Source organism: Tiliqua scincoides, chromosome 14 (assembly GCF_035046505.1).
Source record: "Tiliqua scincoides isolate rTilSci1 chromosome 14, rTilSci1.hap2, whole genome shotgun sequence".
In the NCBI taxonomy this organism is placed as follows: Eukaryota; Metazoa; Chordata; class Lepidosauria; order Squamata; family Scincidae; genus Tiliqua; species Tiliqua scincoides.
The window spans coordinates 7661134-7684444 of record NC_089834.1 but is presented as its reverse complement, the minus strand read 5'-3'; the positions used below and the strand labels follow the sequence as shown (position 1 = coordinate 7684444).

The 23311-nt window shown below is 45.7% G+C and overlaps 1 protein-coding gene across 3 annotated transcripts in view; it reads left to right on the top strand.

Annotated features, from left to right (window-relative positions):
- Positions 1–23311, top strand: part of TBX1 (T-box transcription factor 1) — a 50577-nt gene that overhangs the window by 4979 nt on the left and 22287 nt on the right. For 2 of the 3 annotated variants that reach the window (XM_066609778.1, XM_066609777.1), the window contains exons 2-4: positions 746–1136; positions 14294–14395; positions 22627–22798. In XM_066609778.1, coding sequence (XP_066465875.1) covers positions 746–1136; positions 14294–14395; positions 22627–22798 — 665 coding nt within the window. Of the gene's footprint in view, positions 1–684; positions 1137–14293; positions 14396–22626; positions 22799–23311 lie in introns of those variants that run through there. The other variant, XM_066609776.1, reaches the window with a different exon arrangement.

The following is a 23311-nucleotide window of genomic DNA, read 5'->3' as shown; positions in this document are numbered from 1 at the left end:
GTGCAAAGAAGGTGTGTGTGTGCAAGGCGAGTGTGCGCGCGCCAAGAAGGCGTGTGCGCAAAAAAAGCGCGTGTGTGGGTGTGCAGAGGAGTCGTTTGTGTGTGCAAAGGTGTGGGCGCGCGCAAAGAAGGTGTATGTGGAGTCCCCGAGCTTGCAAACCGGGCGCCGCAGCGCAGCTGGCGGAGAGAAGGGACCGAGGAGCGGGCTGCAGCCCAGGAGACTTCCCGGGACGGGCGCGCGCTCCCCTCCAGGCCGGGGGGAGGGGGAGGAGGAGGGGAGCTCCTGCTGGGCAGGGCTGGGCTGGGCTGGGCGCGGGGTGGGGGGGAGGAGGCAGCCCGCCCGCCCGCCCGGCTCTGTCGGCACGCGCGCGCGCGCGAGCACAGCCCCCTGAGCGCGGAGAGGCAGGCAGCGCCGGGCTGTGTGGAGAGCGCGCTGCCGGCTTGGGGAAGGAGGGGCGCCTCCGCTGGCCTGCCTGCCTGCCGGCCGGCCTCCTCAGCCCCCTCAGCGCCCCCCGGCGGGAGGGGCGGCGCGCGCGCGGTGCCGGCTGAGGCGGGCGGGCCCGCGTGCCCAAGTGGCCCTGGCGCGCCCGGCGCGGGGCCGCCCCACAGCTGCGGGGGGGCGCTATAAAGGGGCGGCGGCGGCGGCGGGGCGGGAGGGAGGCCGGGGCGCGAGGCGGCGAGCGGCATGATCTCGGCCATCTCCAGCCCGTGGCTGACGCAGCTGTCCCACTTCTGCGACGCCGCAGCCTTCGCCGCCAGCAGCCTGAGCAGCCTCCACGCGGCGCCCTCGCCCGCCGGCTACCACCACCACCTCTCGCCCTCGCCGGGGGAGCCCTACGGCCAGCATGAGCCGCCGCCGCCGCCGCACTACGAGCCCTGCTCCGCCGCGCCCCCGCAGCAGCAGCCGCAGCCGGGCTACCCCTTCGCCGCCGGAGAGCCCCCCGAAGGCGCGGGCGGGGGAGGAGCCGCCGCGGGGGGCGCAGCAGCAGCGCCCGGATCGGGCCCCGCCGCCGCCGCCAAGGCGCCCGTCAAGAAGAACCCCAAGGTGGCCAACGTCAGCGTGCAGCTGGAGATGAAGGCGCTCTGGGACGAGTTCAACCAGCTGGGCACCGAGATGATCGTCACCAAGGCGGGCAGGTCAGAGAGAGCCCACGGCGTGGGGGGTGGGGGGGCTTGCTGCAGATCGCTTGGCCCCCCCAAGGCTTTCCCGGGTGGGAGGGTGGGGTGGTTTCGAGAGAGCCCCTCTTCGCCCCTATAAGCCGGCTTCCTCGGGTGTAAGCTCCAGGGAGGAGGATGGTGATGGTGTTGAGCGTGGTGGGGGGCTAGGCGCCAAAGAGAGGGCGCAGATCGCTTGGCCCCCAAAGAACTTGCCTTATTGGAGGGTGGGGGTGGTTTCGAGAGAGCCCCTCTTCGCCCCTACAAGCCGGCTTCCTCGGGAGTAAGCCCCAAGGAGGATGAGGATGAGGATGGTGAGCGTGGGGAGGGGGGGTTTGCTGCCAGGGAATGGGCGCTGATCGCTTGGCCCCCAAAGACATTCCCGTGGGGGAGGGTGGGGTGGTTTCGAGAGAGCCCCTCTTCGCCCCTACAAACCGGCTTTCTCGGGAGTAAGCCCCAAGGAGGAGGATGGTGATGGTGTTGAGCGTGGTGGGGGGCTTGGCGCCAAAGAGAGGTCGCAGATCGCTTGGCCCCCAAAGAACTTGCCTTATTGGAGGGTGGGGGTGGTTTCGAGAGAGCCCCTCTTCGCCCCTACAAGCCGGCTTCCTCAGGAGTAAGCGAGGTTGAGGATGAGGATGATGAGCGTGGTGGGGGGCTTGGTGCCAAGGAGAAGGCGCAGATCGCTTGGCCCCCAAAGAACTTGCCTTATTGGAGGGTGGAGGTGGTTTCGAGAGAGCTCCCTTCGCCCCTACAAGTCGGTTTCCTCGGGAGTAAGCCCCGAGGAGGATGAGTGTGTGTGGGGGGGCTGCTTCCAGGGCAAGCACGCAGATCGCCTGTCCCCCAGAGATCTTTCCATGTGGGTGGGAATTTCACACCCTGCTAGTCATTAACGTTATTAACATTGCTTTAAAACAATATTTTAAAATATTAATAGTAGTAGTATTAACATTGCTATTTATTAATATTTCCTTTGGATAATATGTTTTTAAAAAATATTAATATTGCATTGCCTCACCTTCTTCACCCCATTTATTTTTTGTATACATATTGCCTTTTAATAATATTTTAATAATAATATTGCTTTGCTCCTTCTTCTTCACCCCATTTGATTTTGATCAAATGGGGTGAAGAAGCAGTAGAGCAGTATGAATATTATTAAAAATATTATTAAAAATATTATTAAAAGGCAATATTTATACAAAGAAAATCAAATGGGATGAAGAAGGGGGAAAGCAATATTAAAATATTATTAAAAAGTAATATTAATACGAAAATCAAATATCAAAAATATATAATTTTAGTAATATTATTAATACTGTTTTGCGGCTTCTTCTTCACCCCATTTGATCTTTTGTACTAATATTGCTTTTTAATAAATTTAATATTAATATTGCTTTGCCCCTGCTTCTTCACCCCTTGTTTTTTTATTCATATTGCTTTAAAATAATATTTTAAATAATATTATTAATGTTGCTTTGCTCCTTTTCTTCACCCCATTTATTTTGCTTTATTAAGAAGGACCCCATTAACTGCCGTGGCTCTGAGCTTGACGTTGTGTTGAAATAAAACTAAAAAGTAGGAAATGTCATTAATATTAATAATAATATTATTATTATTCGCAATCTCGCCAGCGTATAGCATTTCTTAGTTCTGTTTTCTAGAAGGAAAGATCTAAGCAGGATACTATTGCGGAGGGACTGAACCAAATGTACACAGGAGCCCATAATAAGGCTGTTGGGGGGTGGAAATGGATGGATTTATGAAGCCCTGATAGCACAGTCCTATGCATGTCTACTCAGAAGTATAATTGTGTTCAATGGGGCTTATCCCCAGGAAAGTGTGGTTAGGAGGGCAGCCTAAGAGCTCAGTCCTAGGCATACCTCCTTAGAAATAAGTCCCATTATAGACAATGAGGCTTACACCCAGATAAGCTTGGAGAGGATTGCAGCCTGACAGCACAGTCCTAGGCTTGCCTACTCAAAAGTCAGACCCATTGTGCTCAGTGGGGCTTACTCCCAGGAAAGTGTCTATAGGATTGCAGCCTGAGTCAGGATAGTTTTAATAAATGGGGGAACGTGCAATATCTAAGCCGCATGTTGCAGCCTTATTTTACTCTTCGAGTTCACAGTCCTATCCGCACTTACCTGGGAGTAAGTCCCATTGAGTACAATGGGACTAACTCCTGTTTAGGATTGGGCTCCCAGTTCTCAATATTTCCACAGCGTTTCCTCCAGGGAGTTTGCTTTGCCCTTTCTTGTTTCATCCCATTTGTTTTGGGGTATTTCAGGCAAGGTCCCATCTCTGGCCTGGTGGCACTGAACTTGGTGATGTCTTGAAATAACCCTAAGCCTCACCTTAAAGTAGGACATTTCATGGGACTGCTGTGGGGTCATTTATTATCTGTGTGCCTGGAATTGCATGGTTGGTCCGGAAGTCCAACAGAAAATTGCTTGCAAGGGTTTCAGCCCCATCCTATGCGTGTCTACTCAGAAGTAAGCACCATTAGAGTCAAGGGGGCTTACTCCCAGGAAAGTATGGCTAGGACTGGGGCTGTGGAGTGTTCCTCTTGGAATATATGGGAGCAGAACCCACAGCTGGGCTGTGGGGAGTCCTTGAACTTCCCAAACCAGCTTGTGCTGAATTGAGTCCCTCTGGATCCCACTTTCAGGGGATCTGAGCAATTCTAATCCGTGATCCAATCGACTTCCTGGTGATCTGTTCTTGGGGGGGGAGTGCTTGATGTGATGTTATTCTTCTGCCCCCCCCTTCCATTCTCCCTGCTGTGGCTTTATCATTGCAAGAATCAACAGCAAACATCTCAGCCCCTGCGCATGTTTGTTCAGAAGGGAGTGAAATTGACAGAAGGGAGTGAGGAGGATCTGGGCATAAACAGGGCAGACCTAACGATTTTTATTTTTGTTTTTATTGTATTATTTGGCTAAAATAAAATAAAATCCTATCTCCCAGGCCTTTGCTTCTACATAAGGAGAGATTACTCTCTTAAGATTCAACATGGTTTGCCTTGGGACATCAGCCCAAACTTTCCTGGTCTTTTAGGCTACAGTCCTACCCACACTATCCTGGAAGTAAGCCCCATTGACTATAATGGGACTTACTTCTGAGTAGACTCAGAAGTCTGCTTAGCAGGGGGAGAGTCACTGGCCCACCTCACCCCAGCACTGTCTGTTCTAGTGGCTGTCTGCTGGTATTCATTTGCATCCTTTTAGATTGTGAGCCCTTTTGGGACAGGGAGCCTTTTAGTTATTTGATTTTTCTCTTTGTGAACTTTTAGTTGAAAAGCGGTATATAAATACTGTTAATAATAATAATAGACTTGCAAAGGCTTGGGCTCTTAATTCCTAATTCTATCCAATGATTTCCCAGTAATACAACGGCTCTCTGGAGCTGCAAAAGGAAGTACGCGCACACACACACACACACACACCCCCAGCAGATGGCTAAAACGAGTAAGGAGACATAAAGAAAACTCAGAAGTCAAGCTGGAAGTGAATAATATTTAAAAACGTGACTACTGACTGAGTCAGTGTCCGCCTGTGTTTGGGTGGAAAACGGATTTCAAGTCCCTTCCCCACCTCTGGGATATCTGTAATTTCCACCCAACTCGTCCTGATTTAGAGCAGCTTCCCGTAAGGTGCCGCCGGCTGGCTCGTTAAGTCCCCGATCCTGCTCACTTCTGCCGGTTTGATGGCGACTCCTCCTAGACTAGAGCACAATGACGTGTCAGTTTCCCCTCTGCAGTCAGGGCCGGTGGGTTGCGGGGGGAGGGGGGAGAGTTCCGAATGGGAGCGCGCCAGTGGTCTGTCTGTCTGCCTCTTGAATTTAGTAGATCTGTCTTTTAGTAGGTCTGTCTGTCTGCCTCTGTCTATCTCTAATTTAGTAAGTCTGTCTATCTGTCCCTCTTGAATTTAGTCTGTCTGTCTGTCTGTCTGTCTCTTGAATTCAGTAGATCTGTCTGTCTGTCTCTTGAATTTAGTAGGTCTGTCTGTCTCTCTCTCGAATTTAGTAGATCTGTCTGTCTGCCTCTGTCTATCTCTAATTTAGTAGATCTGTCTATCTGTCCCTCTTGAATTTAGTCTGTCTGTCTGTCTCTTGAATTTAGTAGGTCTGTCTGTCTGTCTGTCTGTCTCTCTCGAATTTAGTAGATCTGTCTGTCTCTGTCTCTAATTTATTAGGACTCTCTCTCTCTCTCTCTCTCTCTCTCTCTCATTTAGTAGATCTGTCTGTCTCTGTCTATCTTTAATTTAGTAGGTCTGTCTATCTGTCCCTCTTGAATTTAGTCTGTCTGTCTGTCTGTCTCTTGAATTCAGTAGATCTGTCTGTCTGTCTCTTGAATTTAGTAGGTCTGTCTGTCTGTCTGTCTGTCTGTCTCTCTCGAATTTAGTAGATCTGTCTGTCTCTGTCTCTAATTTAGTAGAACTGACTGTCTCTCTCTCTCTCTCTCTTGAATTCAGTAGATCTGTCTGTCTGTCTGTCTCTCTCTCTCTCTCGAATTTAGTAGATCTGTCTGTCTCTGTCTCTAATTTAGTAGGACTGACTGTCTCTCTCTCTCTCTCTCTTGAATTTAGTAGATCTGTCTGTCTGTCGAATTTAGTAGGTCTGTCTGTCTCAGTGGTCTCTCTAATTTAGTCTGTCTGTCTGTCCCTTGAATTTAGAATTGCTTCATTTGGATAGGCGTATTCCGGCTTAACTTCGATTGAAGTGGCTTAAATGCCTGGAACCGCATGGGAAAGGGTCTGTCTGCCAGCCCACCGAGGCACTTCGTGTTCTCGTTCGGTGCTGAGGACTGACCCAGCGGGGGAGGTGAAATCTCACCGATGGGGCTGACTCTCAGGAAAGTGTGGACAGGATCGCAGCCTTGGAGCCCGAGCCTAGGAATGTATACTCGGAAGTAAGCCCCATTATAGACAATGAGGCTTACTCCAAGATGAAGTGTGGATAGGATTGCAGGCAACAATCCTAGATACACTTAGGATTTACTTCTGAGGTTCACGCAGAAGTAAGTCCCACTATGTTCAATGGAGTAGGCCCCATTGAACAGAATGAGACTTACTTCTGAGTAGACCTGCATAGGATTGGGCTTAGTCCACTCTCAGGCAGTCCCAAAGGCCATTTCCACGACAGAGCAGGGGACTCCGAAGCCAGTTGCTGGGAGTTCCACGGGCTAACTTCCTCTGGAGACCTGGACAAGATTGCAACTTTGTTCTATTCTTCGTTCTTCTCGCTCAATACAAGTGTAGCAAATTTGGATTCCTGTTCTGAGTGTCTCCTTTACGGGATCCTTGTAAAGTATTTGCCCCAAGGAATGCAATTTAAAATGGGGCTGCAAACATTGTATAGGTCTGTCCTCCAGCAGTATATCGTTTTAAAGCGCCACTCTTCCGAGGAAATCTGCTTTCAGTCCATCGTGTTCCTTTGGGGGGCAAGCTCTGTGTATTGTCTCGATTTGGGGCGACGGGACAGGTTGAAGGTCTCTTTTGCCTGGGGAGGGGGGATATATACCGAGATTCCATTCAGAAGGTGCGTGTTTACACTGCTAAAAATGACTATCACGGGATTTACTTCTGAGTAGACATGCCTAGGCTTGGGCTGCCACTCTCCACCACCTACCCTTTCCAATTCCTTAGAGCCCAACCTTGTGCATGTCTGCTCGGAAGCAAGTCCCGTTAGAATCAATGGAGCTTACTCCCAGGAAAGTCAAGGTATTGTGGCAGCCTTCATCTTCCCAGCCGAGATTTGAAGGCGCTCAAACCCTGCGAGTCTAGGCGTGTTTACTCAGAAGTAAGCCCCACGCTGTATTTAATGGGACTTACTCCCAGGAAAACGAGTCTAGGACCGCAGCCTAAAATTTATGAGTGCCCAACCCGATCCACAAGCTTGGCCAAGCTGTTCCAATCGGGTGCTCTTCCCGTTTAGGCTACGCACACTTTCCTGGGAGTAAAGTGGAACTTACTTCTGAGTAGACAAGCGTGGGAATGTGCTGTTAAGCTATTGAATTGCGGGTAGGTTTGTGGATCACGGCAGAGTTCAAGGCTGGTAGGACTGCAAATTCCTAAATTCCGTTACATGTGTGCAAGTCCCCTGAGTGGGGAAACTAAGGATCGGGCTCCTTTTCCCCCTCCCCACTTCCATTCCCGAGGAGGGCACGTGAGAGGCCCCAGGGTGCTGCCCCAGCTAATTTGGGTCTGTCTCCCCCTGTACTCAGCTCCTTTCAAACCAGCGAGCCCAATCCTATCTACTCAGAAGTAAATCCCATTGTAGCCAGTGGGGCTTACTCCCAGGATAGTGTGGTTAGGATCGTAGCCTTACAAGCCCAATTCTATCCACACTTTCCTGGGAGTAAGCCCCATTGAATCTAATGGGGCTTACTTCTGAGTAGACATGCCTAGGCTTGTGCTGTTAAGTCCGCTTGCAGTTTCTTTCCCGCAAAAGCTCCTTTTGGGGGTTTTCTTTCTCCCTTTGAGAAAGCAATAATGGACCTTATTCCACGTCTGGCCTCCTCCAACCACATCCACACCCAGGATTTACACCAGGCACCTGCTGGTAGGCTGTGTGGCCACCATTCAGATGAAATCCCAGCGCCTTTGGAGCCCCACTGCTTCCCAGGGCAATGTGTTCGACATCACAGAGAGATTTAGAGCCCAGTCCTATGCATGTCTACTCAGAAGTAAGTCCCTTTCTAGTCAATGGGTCTTACTCCCAGGAAAGGGTGGCTAGGATTGGAGCCTTACATCCATCGAAAAGCAGTGCTTTTTGTCCTGGCTCCTTAGCTCTAGTTTCTTAAAGAGTTGGGGGGTGGGTGTTTGTTGTCTGCAACTGGGGAAAAGTGAGGTTTGGGTTTATTTGACCCCCTTTCCAAATTCAGGCACTGAATGGGGGGGGGTGCATCGTCAGGGGTGCATATCCCCTCTGATGTGCAGGGGGGCATAGCAGGACAATAAGATAACTTGGGAGTAGGGAGTTCTGGGTGCTATCTTCTCTTTCCTGAGTGTGGGGGGGGGGATTTGATCGGAGGACAGTAGCCCACCAGGCTTCCAGAACTGAGCAGCAAGAGAGACGGGCTTAGGGTAAATCCTATGCATGTCTACTCAGAAGCAAGTCCTATTGTGTTCAATGGGGCTCACTCCCAGGATAGGATTGCAGCCTTAGAGTCTCTATCTGGATCAACAGCGGAGAACAAAGTGTCCCAGGAAAGCCTGCCAGCTTCAGTGGGAACCCAAAGCAAAGCGAAAGAGCCCTTTCCCAGCCTCCTAGCAGCAGCTCCAGGAATAAGGGGAGAGACCTACCTCCTGGTTCAGCAGCAATTGCAGCTGGAGAGGGGCCTGCTGCCTTGCTGGTGGGCAGCTGGTGGGCCACTGTGAAACAGAATGCTGGCCTGGAAGGGCTGGGGACTCTTCTTATGTACTGGGGGAGAGCCAGGATGTGAGAGCTGATGGCTTTCTGGGGAGAGCTGCTGGAAGAAAAGAGAGATCATGTCTGCCTTAGTTTTTTTTCTCAGTTCCAGGGGGAAAAGTGGGGAAGGGGCCATGCCTGATTTCACTCTCTGGACTGGAGTCTTCTTAAACAGCTTGCCTGGAAGAACCTCAGTGTTTGTAGCTCTGTAAACTGAATCCTTCCTGGATTAATTTCAGCTTGATTCAGCTGGGAACTGGTTCTCCAAGAGTCCCCCGGCCTCTTGCATATTCCCGCATACCCTTTCCATGAATTTTATTTTATTTTTTAAAGGTTTGTAGTTGATTTCCTTCTTCCAACACCATTTTGCAGCCAGAACCCTATGCATGTTTATGCAGAAGTAAGTCCCATTGAGTTCTGCAGCGCTTAGCAGGGGGAAAAAAATGGGTGGATGTAGGATTATAGCCTGATTATTTTAAAAAAAAAGGAAATCCTGTTTAGATTTCAATGTAAATATGCTGCAGGGTGTCGTGTGCCAAGGAGAAGTGAAACCCAAGCATTTCAGCATTTTTTTGGGCTCTTGGTGGAATTGCACCACCTTAAACTGGAGTCCTAATAAATTTTGGGGTGAAATGCTGGATTAAGGTTTTTTTTTAAATAGGATTTTTGCTATTTTAAAAAAAAAAAAGTAACCTGAAACAGTCTCAAATTATTTTGTTGTTCTAGGACTCTTGTATTTAGAAGCATGTGGAAGAGGAGAATATATAATATTTTTCCTAGAACTTAAAAACTCCGTCCACTTAAAATTAGATATTCCAACCCCAGCTATGTGTGGATTTTAGAACTCTAGTTCCTTTGTTAAATGTTAGACCACATTTGCTTGTATTATAATAATTGTTATTGTTATTGTTGTTATTATAAACTTAGTAATATTATAAACATAATAATAAAATTATTTATTATTCACATTAATAATATTAATAATAAACATTGTTAACAGTATTTATATACCGCTTTTCAACAAAATATTCACAAAGTGGTCTACAGAGAAAATCAATTAACTGATTTCAGTGGAGTTTATGTCTAAGTAGAGTTAAGCACAGTATCTGAACCCAACACCATAATCCAAATACAGATTTTTTGGATTTACTAGATTTCAGCTGCTTTTATTTGTTTGAATGGGTAGGAAAGAAATCAGCTTGTGAGGAGAAAATCTGGGAAATGTTGTTATTATAGAAAAAGAAAATATTTTCTTTTTATAATATAATATTATAATATTGTTTTCTTTTTAAAATTGAACTCTCCGCACATGGCTGTATCTGTGCCATCGATTCGTTTTGGCAGTGTTTTTGAATTCCAAAAGAACTGTTTTGGAATTCAGAAAGCCTAAAAAAGTGGCGGGGAAAGCAAATACTTAAAAGAGCAAAAGCAAATCAGCCCAATTTTCTTTCAGACAAGCTCCTAGTCCCTGGTGAACACTCAGAGCGCTTAGTTAAAGGCAGTATTTATTTGGACAATTCCCCGGTGTCCTGCTTTAAGGTGTTTGGTTTTTTTAAATTGAGTTTTTCTCCAATTAAAGTGTTTGTTTTAACCTTTCATAACAAAAAGAAAATGGAGGGAGGGGAACTACCTACAGAGTAGGGGGTTAATATGGTTCAAAGACTTTTAAACGGAGAGCTATTTAAATGTCCTTGATCAGCTAAGTGAATTCTGAAATGTAAATTGTGGCACGGGGCTTTCTCAGTCCATTTGGAAACTTTTAAGGATTGAGGTTGCATTGAAGCAATTGGATGCTGTAGGTAGAATTTTCTTTCTCTCATGGGGGTGGGGGGGTTGAGCTGAATTGCCCATGAAACTCTTGGAAACAGAAGCAGCAGCAGCTGCCCCAAAGGAAGAGAGGGAGTTCCCCCCTCCCTTTTTGCTATACCCTCCCCTCCCTGGGTGAACCTCAACCATCCTGGAGGAAGAGCAGTGCTGGTGTCTTGCAGCCAAAAAGGCAAACCAGATTACAGTTCAGGTTTTCGGGTGTCTACAGCCCACTCACGCTCTGCTCCAGGAAAGCTTCTGATGTATCCCATTCTTGTCATTAGCCTTAAGAAACAAGGCACAAATGTCATGTCCCTGCCTGCAGAAAGAGAGGTGTTAAGGTGAAATGGCAGCAAACCAGGGATGGTGTGGGGGGGGGAGAGAAAAAAAATTGTTCTTTGTTTGGCTGAGTGGATCACTTTTCCTGGAGTCCTGCCAGATCTTCTAAGTCAGTTGGCCATCCACAGAGCAAACCCTCCTGAAGTCTGACCCTATCCGTGAGACTGGAGTCTTGCGTTTAGCTTGGTAATATGGAAAGATGAGAATGTGCACAAAATTCGGAATATTAAGGAAAATTAAGAGCAAAGCTGTTTCCAAAAAATCTGTTTATTGGGCAGGAACCCCACTGCATCCACTGTGACGCATTCCTCCCCTAGCAACTGCACAATCCTAAGCATGACTACACAGAAATAAGTCCCACTGTGTTCAATGGGGCTTACTCTCAGGAAAGTGTGTATAGGATTGCAGCCTTTCTCTTTTTCTTGTGTACACGAACTACATGCCACTTTACCAAATGTTCCCTTCCTTTTTATCCTTGCCCTCCCCAGCCCAATCCTTTGAAAGTTTCTTACTTGGAAGTGAACCCAACTGTTTTGGGGTGGGCTTGGTTCTAAGAAACGCAGCCTCAACCCTCATTTGGAAACAGAATTGTTTAGAAGAGCAACAGCTTCCCCCATAGCTTCCTATGGGGTATACTCTAACACTACGGGGTACACTATAACCAGAATACTATGAGAAATTTAATTGTAATTGATGAGGTTGGTGGGGGTTGCAATGAACACTAACATGTGTGAGAGGATGGGGGCTAAACAATAACCCCAACAATTGGATCTAAGTTTCTGAGGAACACCACTGCATCGGGCAGCCCTAGGCATGAAACCTTCTGCCCCCTGATGTCCTCAGAACTGTGCTCTTGCATTAGATGTCTGGCACCTGTCTTCAGTGGAAAGGCATTTTGTAATGTGTATCCCATAACAACCCCGGTCTCCACAGTTAAGCTGACACACTGGCATTCAAGCCCTGCTCAAGTCATACCACCAAATATCTTGTCTTTGCTGCCCTGTGCCAGCTTACACTGGGATCACTAACACTGTAGTTTGTCACGATCCCATTGATTTCAATGAGATGTATTCCCTGCCCCATTAAGGTTGCAACTCTATACATGCCTCCCTGGGAAGTAGCGCCACAGAAATTAATGAGATTTACGAGTAAACAACCACAGAAGCAAATCCAGACCTCGTTTTCGCATTCCCAGATTGACCCAGAGAACCTCAAATCATGGCCAATTGGCTGCTCTTCAAATTGCACTGCCCAGCTGTCTCCTTGAAAGCTATTGCTTGCGTTCTAAGGTGACAATCCTGGGGTTGTGTAATGGGACTTACTTCTGAGTAGACATGCATAGGGGAATTGGGCTCTGGGGCCACCATAAAGCTCAGTGCACACTGGAAACTGAGTGCACACAGTGCACTCTGGTTGACTTCTAAGGACTCCACTTTTTGCATGTAGAAAGCTAACCTGTTGGAAAGTGACATGCTAGCTTTCTACATGTGAAAAGTGGCATGTTTGGTGGGGTTAGCAACTCCAAACAGCAGAGGAATACCTGGGGGAAAAGTTCTTGCTGAATTCTGCTATATGCGTGAAGGGGGCCCAAGCCTGACACGTCCCTGAGTGGATCTTTTGCCCTGGCACTGGAGGGCTTGGGTCATTGAAGACCTCCAAAGAAATCTGATTCCCATGTGTGACTAAAGGGAGATCTGTTGAGAGTGGCCAGGCCCTTTGGATTTTCTTCTGTAGCCTTTGGGTTGGCGAGAGAGTCTCCAAGCTTAGGGAAAGAAAGGGGAAAAAAATCAATCTCTTTAACCCATTTCTGCCCAGCCCACAGGTGTACACATTAGATTCCTGTTGCATATATGCAACATTGAACAGAAATGTAAAGCAGGATGTGTAGATTTATGGCAGAGGCAGAGCGCCCTCTTCAGTACATTTACTTGGAAAGAAAGCCACTGGGATCTACTCCCAGGGTCAGCATAGTTCTTCTGTGTAATCTGGATCACAGTTGCAAAAAGTCAACGTTGGGTGGTCCTCTCCAGGCTGGATGCTGAACAGAAAAGTTGGGGAACACCAGTTCACTATGGGAGGTTTTAGTTGGTCCTGCTAAAGGTATCGCCCACAGTCACTTTTCGACATTATTTCCCCATCATTCCCCACCCCTTCCAACAGATTACCTGCCATTATTTTTCTTCATCTCTGTTACTAGTCTATATCCCATTCATTCCTATTTCCTGAGAAGACTGTTCTGGGGCTACCATGGAATCTTCTGGGCTGGTTCCGAACTGCTCTGGGGCTACCCATGGAAACCAGCTTCCAATGGCTAGTTAGGTTATGACTCTCTTCTCCTCTTATGGTCCCTTTCTTAAAACTAAGGGCACAATCCTAACCCCTTATGTCAGTGCTTTCCAGCCAATGGGACATGTACTGCATCCTGCAGTTGGGTGTCACTCACTGAGGCCTCCTCAAAATAAGGGAATGTTTGTTCCCTTACCTCAGAGCTGCATTGCCCTTATGTCAGTTCTGGAAAGCACTGACATAAGGGGTTAGGATTGTGCCCTAAACCTCCTTTGACGTTGAGGTCCCTGTACTATTACAGTTGATGCGGGTCCCCAACCCTTCTGCCCAGCTGACAGTGCAAGCCCAGCTAGACTCAACTACTTGGATTTGAATCAATTTTGTCTTGTTTATCATATTTTTTTCTCCCTTGGAGGCCTAACTCGACTTGAATCAAATGCTTCTTATGTAATAGGTTTGCATTACATTGGCTTTCATGTTCTACACTGAAATTTCCTGACTTAGCCCTGCCTCCATCTCTGTCTCTTGTGTCTCTATTGTAAGCCTCTGGGGACAGGGACCTCTCTTTTCACTCTTGTGTAATGAGCTATGTACGTTGATGGTACGGTATAAATAATACATTTCTTGGATTCCACTAGGATTGATTCTGAAATGCTGAATGTTTTAAGATTTTAGCCATTCGGCACAAGTCTCCTTAGATGTCTCCTCAACTCCATTGAGTTCAGGGGGACCTGCTCCCATTGTATAGCATAGAGGACTACAGACTTCATTTCCGATAGGTCACCTTGAAAATACAGCCAAAAGGATTAAAGAAAGGATTAAAGGATACAAAAGGATTAAAGAAATGTGTTTGGAACAATTGCTAACTTTTTTTCTTGGCCCTGCTCTTGACTTGTAACTTTTGACACAACTCATCAATTATTTTCATGCTAGGCAGAAATGACAAGTGCCCTTACACTGAAGCAGGGGTAATGAACGGGGCTTACTTTTAAATAAGTATATATGACATGGGAATGTTTGAGAGGGCAGCATTGCGTTGTACAATGCGATCCTATGAGTGCTTGCTCAGGCAGTTAGCTCTGAGATCCATGGGGCTTACTCTCAGATAAGCGCGTTGCAGCCTTCCTTGGAAAAGCTGGTCTTAATGAGATCAAGGGTCTTTATAATGCCAAATTCTCCAAAGCATCAAAGCTTTATGCTAGCAAAACAATGGGTTAGGTTAACTTCTGTAGATTTCCATGCTCGCATATTCGAAACTCGCTTATCTCTTGTCTTGTGCTTTCCTTTTCCTATTCCAGACGCATGTTCCCCACCTTTCAGGTGAAGATTTTCGGGATGGACCCCATGGCCGACTACATGCTCTTAATGGACTTTGTACCCGTGGATGATAAGCGATACCGGCAAGTATTGGAAACTTCCCCACTTCTCCTCCTTCTCGTGCTGGAATCAAAAATCCCCTTAACTCTGACCTATCTAAAAAAAAAATTATGTTAAGTCTTGGTTAGAGGGGTGCGCTGATTCCACCCATATTGGCATTTCCTGTATTAAATTGTGAGCCGCTCTTGTTTGTTCCTTGTTTCATTCAGAATGCTTTTACCCCACCGTTCCATCAAACTAAGTTGAAAGCGACATACAAAAGGATTAAAGCAAATGCAGAGCAAAGAATAAAATCAAATTAAAAATACAACAGCCACACTAACATGTTTTCAAAAAGCTATCCACCATTAAATATTTTCAGAGTCTTTAGTAAATAAAATGTTTGTTTTTGAACAGTGCAAAACATCTTTTATCTCAGAGATTGTAGAGTGATGCCACACTCTGCCTGTAGAGAACATTGGCCAATGGCAACTTTCTCTTTAAAACCAAAAGTTCTGGCAAGGCCTACAAGGTAGGTCTCCTAACATAAGAACAGCCCTGTTGGATCAGGCCAAAGGCTCATCTAGTCCAGCTTCCTGTATCCCACAGCATCCCACCTGTATTCCACCAGATGATTCAAGGAGCACACAAAACAAGATCCATATATCCTGTTGCCACTCCCTTGCACCTGAAATTCAGAGATGACCTACTTCTAGAACCAGGAGGTTGCATGTACTCACAGTGGCTTGTACCTGGTGATGGACTTTTCTTCCAGAAATCTGTTCAGTCCCCTACTTCTAGAACCAGGAGGTTGCATGTACTCACAATGGCTTCTACCTGGTGATGGACTTTTCTTCCAGAAATCTGTTCAGTCCCCTTTTAAAGGCATCTCAGCCAGATATCCTGTGGTAGGGCGTTCCACAGATTAAGTACACTGCACCTGGATGAAGGAGAACTCTTCACTTATTAAATTTCTGATTGCCAAGCATACTTTAAAGGCCCAGGAGCCCTGAACATCCTTTTGCCGTGCACATCCTGTGTAAGCCCAGCTATATTAAAATCCTAGACTTTAAACCAATTTAATTCCTCCGAAGCAAAAGAGAGAGAAATCTGTATTTCACTGAAACCGATGGCAATATAACCACTGATCTTAATACCCTAGAATCGTATTCATATACCCCAATTGCAAGTATGCTTACGTGGGAGTACCATGGCGCTTACTCCCGAGGAAGTAAGGATTACTCTCAAGGATGTAATAGGATTACATCATAACTTTCCTTTTTTAATTTTTAAAAATGCACTTTATGCTTTTAAACTAATGCTCCGTTATTCCACCCTGCCTCTCCCAGTCCCTGTGTTTCTTTCTTCGAGCCAATATGGATTGTTGTCAAACCCTAGAATTTTCCAGATGGCGGAACTGGAGAATTCAGGCATGGAATTTACCATTAGGCATTTGAAACCATTGCTCTCTTCACCCCTCCATAATGAGGGCTAAAAACCCTCAAGACTACTGATTTACAAGCACTGAGAGAGACACACGCCAATCAAAACTACTAATTTTGTAATAGCGATGCATTTACGGGATTCATCACTGCAGGATGTGGTGTAGCCACGATTAGCCACTATAGCTCAAAATGGAATATTTATAAAGTAGACTTCTAAATTACCAGCAGCTGGGGACTGACATGTTTGGGAGCTTCTGGATGGAATGTCCTAGACTCATGGAGTAACCCAGCAAGGAAGCTTGGTTAGAAATTATAACTGGAAACCCTAGATGGTGGTCTGTTTAATGTAGGTTCTTTAATGTCGTGAAGAACTTGTCTTTTTTTTTTATGCTGTATTATGGAAACTGCAGCAGAGAGCAGTCAAATAATCCCCCCCCCCCCCTCCATCTTTCTGGTTGGGAATCCCAGGTGGTAACTGGGTCTTGGTTTATCACTGATAGCTTGGACCACATTGGTATATATGTGAAATTTGGAGGAAAAAAAATACCCCAATATGCAACACTTCATACTGAACAGCCCATTCACCCTGTTTGAAGATATCCTTTTGGAGCTCTTCACAATGTGCTTTCTGCAGTGAATATTTTGGTGTCAATATTAAAACTTGGCCACCTTGATCTAACTCCAAATCATTTATGAACAAATTAAAAACCACCAGACCCTGTACAAATCCCCGGAGAAACTTCTCATTTCCTTCACTGCAAAAATTGCCTATTTCTTCCTCCTCTCCACTTCCTGTTTCTTAACTGTTTACCAATCCATAAAAGGACCTGTCTCCTTATTCCATGACTGCTAAGTTTACATTTGGTGAGGGACTTGAAAAGGTTTTTGGAAGTCCAAGTATGGATCACCTCTATTCACCAGTCAACAGGATTGCCTCTATCCACATGTGTTGACACCAACCTTCCAAAGTTCTTTGAGAGTGTCAGCAGTGGTATGTGGGTAGAGGCAGGACTTATCTTTGCAGAAACCACGATGATTCTCTTATAGCAAGGCTCATTCTTCCATATAATTACTAATGTCATCTTTAATTATGTTTTCAACCAGTTTACCAGGAGCAGACATTAAGCTGACTGAGCTATAATTTTTCAAACTCCCCAATCCCTTAAAAACAAAACAAAAACTGGTGTCATATTGGCTATTTTCCAATGTTAATATTTAATTTGCCAATATGTTCTGGAACCTCATCCCTTGAATTTACTAGAAGGTAATTTCAGGCACCAGTATTTGCCCTGCATCTGTACTGAAGGCAGATACAAAAATTTCCTTTTTATAGCTCCTCTATAATATCTGAATTTCCTTTAACCTTCCCTTTTATTTCTTTCTAATGGGCCAACCACCTCCCTGGCAGATTTCCTGCTTTTGATGTATCTAAAGACATTTTAATTGTTTGCCTTGATTTTTTTTTTTTTGCCATTCTTGCACTGAGTTCCTTAGTATCAACTGACTTTCCTTTTGCCAGAGTTTGTGTTCCTTTTGTTATCATTTGTGCAACATATTTTTGTTTTCTAAAAAAAAAAAAAGCCTACTTGTCTGTTGGGTCTTCGTTGACTCCACTTACAAGCCAAGCTGGTCTCCTCCTGGAACTGGTGGTGACTTTCCTACTTGCATCCCAGTGCGTATCTACTCAGAAGTAAGTCCCATTGAGTTCAATGGGGCTCAATTGCAGGAAAGCGTGCATAGGATTGCTGCCTTGGTAGAGCAGGGGTTCTTAACTTTTTACTGTAACAGACCCCCAATGGATGTGATTTTAGTTTCCCAATTGTACAACACTTTTTTTTTTTCCTATGGATGCCTCCTTGATTTCTCGATCTTTGACCAGCTCACCTATCCTACCACAATATGCTCATTTCCAAATTGTCCCCTTTTTCTTTCTGGATGAACTAGAGCATTTCACAGCCTCGCCCCTTATTAAGGATAATTTGACCTGAAACAGATGCTGCCCAACTCCTGTCACTCCCCCTGCCCCAGTTTAAAAGCTGTTCTGCAACCTTTTTGATGTTAAGTAAATCTGCCTGTGCTCAGTGGGCTTACTCTTGGTTAAGTGTGCATAGGAAAGCAGCCAAAATTAGCTCGCTATTTACAGTTGAGGTGGAGAACTTTAAATGTCTTCCTTTTATGATGTTTGGTCATCACTGATGCATGTGTTTGCATTTTGATACACAAGATCTACCTTGTGTGTCCATTTTGGTAGAAATGGGAGAAAGCCTTTCAACCTGCAGAAATCTCAGTCTTCAACCTTGTATGTGATGGTTAGATTCCAATTTTATTGCCTCGTTAACTTGTGCTGGAAGGTCCCGGTCATTTGCCGGGTTACCTCCAGTTTTGTACGTGGTAAATGAATCTGCCTCTCAGCCACATTTTAAAACTGGTCTGATGGAAACCAGTTTCTTTCCACAAGCTTTATGTACACTGTGTTTAGGTGGCCAGTTGGGTACTGGGATGGTATCTGGCCAGGAATTGCTCCAACAGTTGGGGAAAAATGGGGGAAATTTTTAAGGAATTTGATGGGGAAAAAAAACCCTAGATATGTGAAAAGTAATCTCTGGTACTGTTGGATTCTTTTTCTAATCGAGCGTTCCCATACAGATGGGAACTGTATGCATCTTCTTAGAATAATAGGGTTTAACCCATTTCTGCCCAACCCACAGGTGCACACATTTTATCCCTGTTGCGTATATGCAATGTTGGGCAGAAATGGCTTAAAAAAAAGGGAAGATGTGCTAAAACTAATGACTGAGAATGGCCATTGCAATGTATAACCTCCAGCCCTCAGCATCCTGAGGTTCCGTTCCTGAAACCCCTGTGAATGCTGGCAACCGAATTTGTGGGTCTGGACCGTGGGATGTCACGTCCGTGGGGGGGGGGGGCTCTCTGGGCCTCTGAGAGACTTTCTGACCGGAAGGCGCTTCTGGTCATGTCTGGAAGGTCAGGTGGGGCTCTCCACCGCTGGTTTGGAACCTGTGATGAGTCAAGTCTGCAGGTTCCAGACCTATGGATTAAAAGGGTCGACTGTACATTCCTTCCAGCTGGCATAATTTAGTTTACAAGTTTGTGGGTCAGGTTCCAGGATCCCCATTCATTCCATGACATTTCAGTGGCCATTCAGAAGTGCAGCCCTTTCTTTGTCTGGCTTCTTTACTTGGGAACACAATGCCTAAAATCACCTTTCTCTCAGTAGCCCTGTGTATGTACTGAAACCTTTCAGAGGCCCATTCAACCCTTCAAGATCCATCATTATGATTATGTGGTTGGCAACCTTCAGTCTCGAAAGACTATGGTAGAAGCCTACCGCACCCAGTATTCCCAGGCGGTCTCCCATCCAAGTACTAACCAGGCCTGACCCTGCTTAGCTTCCAAGATCAGATGAGATCAGGCATCTGCAGGGTTACAATTGCTGCATATACAAGCAGTGGATTCTTGAGTCTCCTACAACATGCTCCCCCCACCCTACATTCTGTCCTTTTAATTATCTGGAAAAGTGTTCTGTAGGACAGTGGTTCTCGAACTTTTAGCAGCGGGACAATCTGTCAGGACTCATTGGAAGTGATTGTCATTAACCTGGAAGTGATGTCATAGCCAGAAGCAACATCATCAACCAAGAAAATTTTTAACACCCTCCCATATGACAAAATCAAATCAAACCAAATTAAGCAAGTAAATTAAAAGTTTACAGTAAGTATAAGTTTAAAAAAGTATTTAAAATAAAATAAATCTTAACCCTCCCAAGCAGTTATGTATTTGTTTAAAAAAAAAAAATTCCTAAACATTTCAAAGGCTGTAATCCTACCCACACTTACTCAGGAGTAAGCCCCATTGACTATCATTGTTAAAAGCATATACATAGTAGCCTGTTAAAAGTATAGATCTGTAACGTTTCTCCAAATGCCATCATATACCATGCTGTAGCATCAAGCCTAATATATTAAAAATAAAATACACATTAAAATGAATGGGAACCCAGCTGAAATTGGCTGGGAACTCACTTAGTGGGTCCCGACCCACAGTTTGAGAAACACTGCTAGGCTATTGAAAAGCTCACTGTCCAATATCCTCTTCCTTTTGGGTTGGCCCTAATAGAGGCATTATCTTGTGAATGTTCTTTTTTCTTTGAATGACCCAGCATGGCCACATAACTTTTGTCAAATCTTAATTGGTGATGTTTGGACAGGAAAAAGGGGGGTGCTAAATGTTGGCTGCAACAGTTTTCTTTCTGCTTTCAGTGCAGGCGGGGGGGGGGGGTAGTTGATGCTACCTTGGACTATACCCATTTAGAAATTCAGCAGTCCAAGAGGTGTATTTTTTCCCACCCACTGCCTCTCTCTCTCTCTCTGTCTTAGCTGGGGCAGCCCTACCATCAACCCCGTCCGTTATGCGCTCTGCCTTTTAACACCTTGAGTTAAAAAGACCCCCGATACGCATTTTGCTCCAGCTCCAAGACGCCTCCAATGCCCCTGTGCCTAGGACTCGTGATGCCGCAGATGTAAATATTTAGACAGATCTCCAGCTTCATAGCCTGCTTCAGAAATGTTTGCTTGTCAAAGGAAATGGAACATAGAACATCCAATTGAGTATATCTCCCCCCCCCCACCTCATTTTCTCTCTTTTCCAAGTGATGTTTCTGCTCAAATCTGATGCTAGATAATTCTCCCACTGAGCCAAAACTGACTCTTAAATAAACAGGCAGGCTGAAGATCGGGTTAAGATTGCCCTCTTGAATCAATGTGGACTTTGAAGGAATGAAATCGAAGGCAGGATGGGGAGCAATAAATGCTTAAAGTTCTTGTTTTCTCTGCTGTTCTGTGACAGCCACACAGTACAGTCTCAGCTTACTTAAACCCTATCAGATTCAGCTTGTCTTAAATGAATAGAAAGACACTCAGACCCTTCTCTGGCTCCCATCTCCACCTCATTTCAAACTGGGGAGGGGCACTAGCTTAGTGGGAGAGGAACAACTTTGCATGAAGAAAGTCTAAATACAGTCGCTGGCATCTCTAGGTAAGACGGAAGCCTTGTAGACTTGTTGTCACTCATGTTATCAGCACACCAAGATGAAGCAAGGGACTGACTTGGTATGTTCAGTTTCACACGTTCAGCTGTTGCTGGCAAACAGTCGAGTCTTCTTCTCTCTTTATAGAAATGTCAACTCTGCAAGAACTATTAAACCCAGGGCCCAATCCTATCTAACTTTCCAGTGCTGGTGCAGCCGCAATGCAGCCTTGAGGAAAGGGAACAAATGCTCCCTTACCTGGAGGAGGCCTCTATTATTGCAACCTCACTGCAGGATGCAGCTCCTACCCCATTGGCATGGCTGCACTGGTGCTGGAAAATTGAATAGGATTTGGCCCTATGACTTCCTGAGCCAGGCAATTTATGTTGGTTAAGACTGTCGTATATCTTGGTGAGTTCTATGAATTATAAATCAATCACTTTAAATCATTGTTATTATCTAAAGCGGTTTTTATCTTATTTTTTTCCCCTCCAATCAAAGAGGGCCCAAGGAAACAAACAGGCAATTTAAATAAACAGACATTTAACCTTCATTTCTACATAGATCAAACTTGCGTATATTTAGATAAAAATGAAAACAATAGTTCTGAAGGAAGAAAGCACACTTTTAAAAAAAGAAAATAGTGTGCATGTGAGCGCACACACATCTTCTGAGGCTTTCCCCCTTCTTGGTCTTGACACGCAGTAGGTGCTTGTGACACACAGAGGCTACACCGTGTGGCGTAGTGGTTAAGAAACTGGGCTGGGAATCGGGACCTCAGAACTGTTTCAGCTCTTACCGCTGCCATGAACTCACTTAGGAAAATGATCTTGGGAAAATCTCCCTCAACCTCAGTTTTGCCCCTCTGCAATATGGGCATAATATCACAGGGTTGTTGTGAGGTTTGCATCAGGATATATATACCTGTGCATCGTACCCTTCACTCTTTGCACACTCAGAAAATGCTGTGCAAATGTCAAGTTAGTATTCTGAAATGGCACTTGCCACCTATAGTTTTTATAAGCACTGGTAAACTTGAGGACAGGCCTTCTCGGAGGTGACATCCCACTTATGAACTGCTTTCCCTAGGAAGGTTTCTTTTTGTGCCATGCTTTTAGTCCTTGGTGGAAATTATCCTTAAGTGCCACTGCTATATACTGTTTTTTATTCATTGTCATTTTAAAAATTCTCATCATTGCTATTAAATAGCATTGTCTTGTTATTTAGTGCTGTGCTAGATGTCGTTTTTCATAAACCAAACACACATTCAGTCTGCACATCCTGAATATCCACTCATATTGAATAGTGGAATATAAATGAGTAGCTTGGAGAGATTTTCTCAAATCCCACTGATATGAAGGGGTTTGCCTCCACATGAGTGGAGTGTTGGGGGAGTTAACAGAAAATATTTCTTCACCCAGTGTGTCATTAACCTGTGGAACACCTTGCCACAGGATGGGTTGATGGTACCCAAAGGCCTAGATGCCTTGAAAAGCGGATTAGTGGAGGGAAACTCCATCACAGGTTACAGACCATGATGGGTACATGCAACCTCCTGGTTTGAGAAGTAGGCTCTCTCTGAGTGCCAGATGCAAGGGGTGGCAACAGGATCTTGTTATCTTGTGTGCTGCTTGAGGCATCTGGTGGGCCACTGGAAGATACAGGAAGCTGGACGAGATGGGCCTTTGGCCTGATCCAGCAGGGCTCTTATGCTGACTTGTAGAGAAGACGATCCCCACTTGCCACGAGGGTTAATGCAGGCTTGACTTTTATCTCCACACAGGTACGCATTTCACAGTTCCTCCTGGTTGGTGGCTGGCAAGGCAGACCCTGCAACTCCGGGGAGAGTACATTATCACCCAGATTCCCCGGCCAGGGGAGCCCAGTGGATGAAGCAAATTGTCTCATTTGATAAACTTAAGCTGACCAACAATTTATTGGATGACAATGGACATGTAAGTGTTACCTGGGGGAAGACAGAAGAAGCCCATTGGGGAAGGGCAAATGATGTAATCAAGGAGGGAATCTCGGACCTGGTCTGCAAATGAGTTGGCACCTACCACTTCAGGGTGTGGTGTGGAAATATAGTTTTTGAATGCTACAGTATGTTTAAAAACTATCTTCCAAGAGATAACTAGAGCAGGCCAAGGGCAGAAGCAGACCATGTCACCCTTACTGATCAGAGTGGCATTCTGCTGCCTCATTCCAACCTCATTCTTCTGCACATTGTAGACCCAGATGGCTGTGGGATAGCTTGTCATAGCATTCTAGTGGCTGGGCTGCTGAACTCTAGGCTGTGACTCTTAGGAGATGATGCAGCACAAGGAGAAAATTTGGGGCAACATTTTCATACAGGTGCTCCCTATAGTTGACACCAAAGGGCGTGCAGGGACCATGTGTGCCCAGATAAATAGTCCTCCCACCCCACACTGTGGGAGATGAAGAAAAGACACTTTTAACGTCCACGG